Source organism: Electrophorus electricus, chromosome 15, assembly GCF_041902795.1.
Source record: "Electrophorus electricus isolate QZ-2024a chromosome 15, ASM4190279v1, whole genome shotgun sequence".
In the NCBI taxonomy this organism is placed as follows: domain Eukaryota; kingdom Metazoa; phylum Chordata; class Actinopteri; order Gymnotiformes; family Gymnotidae; genus Electrophorus; species Electrophorus electricus.
The window spans coordinates 4416943-4424968 of record NC_137511.1 but is presented as its reverse complement, the minus strand read 5'-3'; the positions used below and the strand labels follow the sequence as shown (position 1 = coordinate 4424968).

Below are 8026 nucleotides of genomic sequence, written 5' to 3'. Positions count from 1 at the left end.
GGTGGCGCCCTTATTTTCTTGTCATTACTACACCGGAAGAAGTTTTTATTACGCACAAGGAACGCTTTTTACTTCCTGTCATCCTAACAATAACAAAAAGTAGCTTGCTAGCTTGTTGGAAATGGTTGACGTCGGAGAAGACGAGCTTAAGAAGCTCGAATATTTGTCTTTGGTGTCTAAAGTTTGTACTGAACTTGACAACCATTTAGGGATCAGCGACAAGGACCTTGGTGAGCTAGCAATTTTAATAATAGTATTTCTGTAACTGAAAGATTGCCAGCCATATTTGGCTGACTAGCTAGTCCGCTAACTGCGCAGTAATTACCTTGCTAGCTAAACAGCCTGCTTCGAAGTAACCTGTTTTGGAGTACTTTAAGTAGTAAAATAGTTTCAGAGTACTTTATGTCCTTTGTTTACTGAAATAGTTTTAATCTTTACCTAATATAAGCAGCAAGCCATCACAGTACATGTGGGTATGTAGCTGAAATCGATAGCTGGCGAGCTGTTATACTTCATAATTACTAATACCACGTTGTGATATTTACAGCCGAATTTGTCATCAGTCTTGCGGAGAAAAATCCGACGTTTGATGGTTTCAAGTCAGTACTTCTTAAGAATGGAGCTGAGTTTACAGTAAGTATTGTCAAGCGTTAGGCTAATTATCGACCAACAAAGCATCTGTTGTCTCTTCGTTACTTGGTCTGTTGGATGTTTTTTGTTGAAGTAGAATTGAGAATATTGTTTGCATAACTGCAGTTATTTTCATCATAAACAAGGCATTGTCATAGTTAATTGTTTTTCTGCAGGATTCACTCGTTAGCAACTTGCTCAGACTCATTCAAACCATGCGGCAACCAGCTAAAACATCCACGAGTAAAGGTGATGAGCCGTCTGTTTTGGCTTTATAGTCAAGAGTGTATAATTACAAAGAAAATTTGTTCTTGTAAATTCTGACTTTGCATGGTTATTTTATGTCTTGCAGGGAGTGAGCCTGTTGTCAAGCCAAAGAGTGAGAAAGATAAATTAAAGGAGATGTTCCCTGCTTTGTGCAGACCAGATAATCCCAACACTAGGGTGGGTTCTTCTCACTGGCATAAACTGACAGTAACAACGATAGTGTTCCAGTTCCAGTGAATCCAGTCATTTGAAGAGAGCACTGATAACACTCACCTCCTCTTGCTGTAGACGATGCTGGATGAAGATGATGTGAAGGTTGCAGCAGATGCTATGAAAGAGCTGGAGATGTTCATGCCCAGTGCCAGTGGAACAGATTCAAAGAGCAGCAAACACAGGTGTGATTCATGATATTCATTGGTAGAAACATTCAGTGGATAAAATGTTGTCAAAGATCCATCTGACCTTCCTAATCCTTTATGAGTTTACATGCCATTTAAGCATGACTGTAATATGTGAAATTTATATCATAAAGATCTGAAACCACAAACAGCAGCAAGAAGACCAGGAGGAGCAGGAGTCGCAGTCGAAGCAGGGACAGGGACAGGCGGAGACGCCATTCCCGTTCCCGCTCCAGATCTCGCTCTCCAGACAGAGAGAGGAGGAGGCGCAGGACCCGCTGGCATTCTCGCAGCCGGTCCAGGAGTCCAGCCCGAGGAGACAGGGAGAGGGGCTCAGACCGCTGGAAGGATAAGCATGTGGACCGGCCGCCCCCGGAGGAGCCGTCAGTTGGTGACATTTACAATGGCAAAGTCACCAGCATTATGCAGTTTGGCTGCTTTGTTCAGCTGGAGGGCCTGAGGTTAGTCACCATGCGGAAATTCCTCGTAAATTATTCTCGTTTTGGCTTTAGGTTCTGTTTTGTCCTTCATGCCTACTTTGTAAATGTAAAGGAGCTTCTGTATTTGTGACATGTTGTAATAAATGTTGCTAGCAATTGAGAGCCTTCTGTCTTTGTAATGCCTTGTCTTTATGTGCAGGAAACGTTGGGAGGGGTTGGTTCACATCTCTGAGCTCAGGAGAGAAGGCAGAGTGGCAAATGTGGCAGATGTGGTCAGCAAAGGGCAGAGGGTGAAGGTCAAGGTGTTGTCTTTCACAGGCTCAAAGACTAGCCTTAGCATGAAGGTATGTGGAAGCACTATAAACTGCAGAGATATACATACAGCTGTTTGTGCTTCCTCAGTGCAGCATGTATCGACGGTTTGCAAGTTCTCAATGCATTGGTTGCTGATTGCTGGCATTTCATGCTTTTGTCAGGATGTTGATCAAGACACTGGTGAGGACTTGAACCCTAATAGGAGGAGAAACGTTGCGGGGGAGGGCCAGGAGGAGTCAGCCATGAGGAACCCAGACAGACCCACCAACCTGAACCTGGGCCATGCCCCTGAGGTGGAGGACGACACACTAGAACGTAAGAGACTCACCAAGATCTCGGATCCTGAGAAGTGGGAGATCAAACAGGTATGAATTCTTGTATGTGTGAAAATCTTGACTTGGAGTCTGTTACTCTTAATTATTTAGCCCTTTCTGGTTCTCATTAGATTACTGAGAGCTATAGATCCAGTCTGTTTGGAAGTGGCCCTTTGTGTTTCAGCAATAGATCCAGAATTGTGTTCTCATTGCCACAAGGTGGCAGGATTGTCTTCACTAGTAAGAATTATGCCATTAATGTGATAATTTGCTGTGTGAGTGTTTTAATATTTATGTATAGGGTTTAAATTTTTTGTGTGTGTCTGCATGTATTTCTTTAGATGATAGCAGCCAATGTACTCTCCAAAGAGGAATTCCCAGACTTTGATGAGGAGACAGGCATCCTACCTAAAGTTGATGATGAAGAGGGTACGCAATAGAAACATCTGTCTTTGTTTAGTCAGATTTTGAAGTACAGCTTTGTAGCTGCTGTTTATTTTTCTTTCTTGAGGAGGAACACCACTTCATGTTCACTGAGTGTATTTTCCTTTGCCTGTTTCTTTGTTTTCTCAGATGAGGACCTGGAGATTGAGCTCGTGGAAGAGGAGCCCCCTTTCTTGAGAGGACACACCAAACAGAGCATGGACATGAGCCCTGTGAAAATAGTGAAGGTCAGTAACGACTGTGGTCATATCGCAGATTCAGAAGCATGTGCGGGTCACTTACTCATGGCCTTTCCATCTCTTCCAGAACCCCGATGGCTCTCTGTCTCAGGCGGCCATGATGCAGAGCGCCCTGGCTAAGGAGAGGCGGGAGGTGAAGCAGGCCCAGCGAGAGGCAGAGATGGACTCCATCCCCATGGGCCTGAACAAGCACTGGGTGGACCCCCTGCCCGATGGTGAGATTGGCTTAAGCAGCAGACTGATGTAATAGATAGGTTCAGTGAGTGCTTTCCAGAGAATTGGGTTTTCTGTGCATTCAATATGTCTTGCACTCCAAAACATGATGTAAATGATATGTAATGTTGAAGAGTAGCTGTTTCCAGTCAGAGAGGCCACTCTCCGGCAGAGCTGTGTGTCTGATGGCCATCGGGTTTCCTGCTGCCTGTTAAAAGGGCGGATGGAAGCTGCACTTATCTCTGCTCCCTGTTCGCCCTCTGGCCTGGGAAGAGTCCATGGTGTTTGTCCATTTCTCAGTAAACATACCCTCTCCCCGTCCCCCATGCAGCTGATGGCAGGCAGATTGCTGCCAACATGAGAGGCATCGGCATGATGCCCAATGACATCCCCGAGTGGAAGAAACACGCCTTTGGCGGCAACAAAGCTTCGTATGGCAAGAAGACACAGCTGTCCATCGTGGAGCAGAGAGAGAGCCTGCCCATCTACAAGCTCAAGGAGCAGCTCATCCAGGTCTGTGAGGACAGAATAGCACACCGATATATGCAATGTTCTGTACACAGACCACCTAGGAGTAAACTTGGAGAAACTAACCACATTCTGCTGTTGTCATGTCACTGCAGGCTGTCCATGATAACCAGATCTTGATTGTGATTGGGGAGACGGGCTCAGGGAAAACCACTCAGATCACTCAGTACTTGGCCGAGGCGGGATACACTACCCGTGGGAAAATTGGCTGCACGCAGCCCAGAAGAGTGGCCGCCATGTCTGTGGCTAAGAGAGTGTCCGAAGAGTACGGATGTTGTTTGGGCCAAGAGGTAAATACTGATTAGAGTGCCTTACTGTGCTTTATATTTAGACATTCAAATGTTTGCTTGCCAAAAGCCATTTGTTTGCTGTCGTTTGTTGACCCTTCGCAGTGCTAGGGACAAGGTTGCAGCTGTAATCATAACATCTGTCTTCCTGTCTACCCAGGTGGGCTACACCATCCGTTTTGAAGACTGCACAAGTCCAGAGACGGTAATCAAGTACATGACAGACGGTATGCTGCTGAGAGAGTGCCTCATTGACCCCGACCTCAGCCAGTACGCCATCATCATGTTGGACGAAGCCCACGAGAGGACCATCCACACCGACGTGCTGTTCGGCCTGCTCAAGAAGGTACGGATACAGTTCAAGTGTGTGGTGTTTACTTATAAAAGGCAGTTTTTCGTTTCTTTTCTTTTTTTTTTCTTCTTTTTTTTTTAACATGTCTTTTGCCTGGTTAAATGTCCTTAATCAACTATATTGAATCAACTATTATATTTCAAGACTGTACAGAAGCGTCCCGACATGAAGCTCATAGTGACCTCCGCTACGCTGGATGCCGTGAAGTTCTCCCAGTATTTCTATGAGGCTCCCATTTTCACCATCCCTGGTCGCACGTACCCAGTTGAGGTGCTGTACACCAAAGAACCTGAGACAGATTATCTGGATGCCAGTCTGATCACCGTTATGCAGATCCACCTCACTGAGCCACCAGGTAATCAGGTCAAATCCCTATCCACGAAACATTTGAGATGCTCACATTCCTGACGTAGAGGACCGACGGACAGACTTTACACGCTGTTTTCAGTAATCCCACTATTAACCTTTTACTATGTTTGTGTGTGTGTGTGTAGGTGATATTCTGGTGTTCCTGACGGGTCAGGAGGAGATTGACACAGCCTGTGAGATCCTGTACGAGCGAATGAAATCTCTCGGCCCTGACGTCCCCGAGCTGATCATCCTGCCCGTGTACTCCGCCCTGCCCAGCGAGATGCAAACTCGGATCTTTGACCCAGCTCCGCCTGGTAGCAGAAAGGTCACTGTCCTACAGAAACTACTGCTGTCTTCAACATTCAAGCATATCCCATGATTAACCTTGTTTTTCTCTTTTTCTTCACAGGTAGTCATTGCTACAAACATTGCTGAGACATCTCTGACCATTGATGGGATCTACTATGTGGTGGATCCAGGTTTTGTCAAGCAGAAGGTATACAACTCCAAGACGGGCATCGACCAGCTGGTGGTGACGCCGATCTCTCAGGTAAGCTGCCTAGATAATAAACAAGTCATTATGGCCTTCAGAAAGGCTGAATGAAGCCACACGTTTCCACCGTGATGTCTCAGGCGCAGGCTAAGCAGCGGGCAGGTCGGGCGGGGCGGACGGGCCCGGGGAAATGCTACAGACTGTACACGGAGCGCGCCTACCGAGACGAGATGCTCACCACCAACGTGCCTGAGATCCAGAGAACTAACTTGGCCAGCACTGTGCTCTCTCTCAAGGTGGACCTTCCCTGGCATACACAGACCTCTTTAATGTTTCACTGTATCTTCTTTTTAAAGGAATTTATTGTTGTTGGATATTTTTGTAAAAACTCTATTCCATTCTGTCTCCCTGTTTAGGCTATGGGCATTAATGACCTGTTATCATTCGACTTCATGGACGCTCCACCGATGGAGACACTGATCACAGCCATGGAACAGCTGTACACACTAGGGGCCCTGGACGACGAGGGACTGCTCACTCGCCTCGGACGCAGGGTATGTCAGTTAGGGGGATGGATTTGTGCACATGTATGCGTGTCCCAGAATTTTTACAAACACTGACGTGTTGCATCAGATAATATGAAGATGAATGCTGAAGGACCGCCACCCTCCCCCCCACACTGTCTTTCCTGTCTGTCTCAGATGGCGGAGTTTCCTCTGGAGCCCATGTTGTGTAAGATGCTCATCATGTCTGTCCACCTGGGTTGCAGTGAAGAAATGCTGACTATTGTGTCCATGCTCTCTGTGCAGAATGTCTTTTACAGACCTAAGGTACTACTGCCAGCAGCCCACACCTACACCGCGATCCCACCGTGGGTGACATCACCCACTCATGAACCATGTCCTCAAGGGAAATAAATCAGTAGATGGATGCTTGAATGAAATGTATAGTTGAACTAAATGTGGTTAGCGTTAAAATCACATTTAGAAGGAACATAGAATTAACATGGCAACATCAAGACCAGATTTTGACTATGTTTTATTACCTGATATTTTTGTTTACACATACATTACTGCAAATCAGGTAAATTTAGATGCATAATCTGTGTTTCCTGTATTTCAGGACAAACAGGCTCTGGCTGACCAGAAGAAGGCCAAGTTCCACCAGCCTGAGGGTGACCACCTGACCTTATTGGCTGTATACAACTCTTGGAAGAACAACAAGTTCTCCAATCCATGGTGCTACGAGAACTTCATCCAGGCACGCTCCTTGCGGCGTGCGCAGGATATCCGAAAACAGATGCTGGGCATTATGGACCGGTAAGGAATTTTGGAATTAATTTAACGGGTCTTTCAGACTGCAGTTAGGCTTACTCAGTAATAATGTCATACTGCTTTAAAATAATCAGGCATTGAGAAGTCAGTTTAACTTTCCCTCTCATTTTTTTAGACACAAGTTGGATGTTGTATCGTGTGGTAAGGCCACAGTGCGTGTACAGAAAGCAATCTGCAGTGGTTTCTTCCGGAATGCAGCTAAGAAAGACCCCCAGGAAGGCTATAGGACCCTCATAGATCAGCAGGTGGTCTACATCCACCCCTCCAGTGCCCTGTTTAACCGTCAGCCAGAATGGTACGTCAGCATGGAGGCTGGGGAAGCTGAATGTTCAGCCCTGTTATGGTGTTACAGTTATTTATTTATTTATTTTTATTGTTGTTTCTTGCATAACTCGTGCCTTTTTTGTGTGTGTGTGTGTGTGTCTACCTTTTAGGGTGGTGTACCATGAACTGGTGTTGACCACCAAAGAATACATGAGGGAGGTGACCACCATCGATCCACGCTGGCTGGTAGAGTTTGCGCCGGCCTTCTTCAAAGTGTCTGACCCAACTCGCCTTAGCAAGCAGAAGAAACAACAGCGCCTGGAGCCTCTCTACAACCGCTATGAGGAGCCCAATGCTTGGAGAATCTCCAGAGCTTTCCGCAGGCGCTAGAACAGTCCATCAAGACACCCAGACTACCAGTGTCCCCCTGCTGGTGAAGGGTGACTTCTATTCATACAGTGGAAGCAAGATGTACAGAGAATGCAGGGGGTTGGTGGGGTTTTTTTTTGTTTTGTTTTTTTAATCCCAATTTGAATGTGCGTATATGATTTTGGAATCTTTATCCTTCAACCTTTATTTATCAATAAATGGGACATTCTCGGTTTAAATTACCATCTAAAAGAAATAACATTGTAACTTGTTTAAAACACCTTTCAAACATAACTTTGGGCTCGGGCCTCCTGCCCTGACCCATTTGTATTGTAAAATGATGTATAGAGTTTCCTGGCCCTGTGGCTCTTACACAGGAGAGAATAACCTGATTTTAGTCAAACCGTTGTGACTGAAGTGCTGAAAAGGAAGGAGGTTGTGATTTATTCAGTTTATTTCATTCTCTGTCTGTTTCTCTCACACAGTCTTTATTTTAGGATTTAAGATAGTTTTATGGACCATGACTCATCACAGGGACAGCAGACCAGGCCAGCTTTGTACTGTAATTGTATTTAGTGGCAGGAAACACTTGGGAATACTGTGCAGAAACTTTTTTTATATCATTAATCTGTGTTTGGCATCATTTCCATGTTGCATTTAATAAACATTGTCATTCAAAATGGACCATTCTGTCCAATGTTCTCTTTTTATTGCCTCCAAAAAATAAATCAATAAATGTTTTTGCTGTTCATGTATCTCATAAGACTTGAAGTGCACAGATGAAGCCA

General features: G+C 45.3%; 1 protein-coding gene across 1 annotated transcript; it reads left to right on the top strand.

The window, feature by feature from the left end:
• Positions 1 to 61: 61 nt before the first annotated feature.
• On the top strand, positions 62 to 7401 carry dhx8 (DEAH (Asp-Glu-Ala-His) box polypeptide 8). The gene is made up of 23 exons (XM_027006117.3): positions 62 to 230; positions 548 to 633; positions 807 to 879; positions 983 to 1074; positions 1186 to 1292; positions 1430 to 1756; positions 1935 to 2079; positions 2212 to 2415; positions 2706 to 2793; positions 2938 to 3035; positions 3115 to 3262; positions 3592 to 3773; positions 3884 to 4078; positions 4236 to 4421; positions 4572 to 4782; positions 4922 to 5103; positions 5188 to 5328; positions 5412 to 5567; positions 5688 to 5825; positions 5973 to 6101; positions 6394 to 6590; positions 6721 to 6900; positions 7040 to 7401. The coding sequence occupies exons 1-23, from the start codon at positions 122 to 124 to the stop codon at positions 7257 to 7259; spliced, it is 3594 nt and encodes a 1197-aa protein (XP_026861918.2). The 5' UTR covers positions 62 to 121; the 3' UTR covers positions 7260 to 7401.
• The last annotated feature ends 625 nt before the right edge of the window (positions 7402 to 8026 follow it).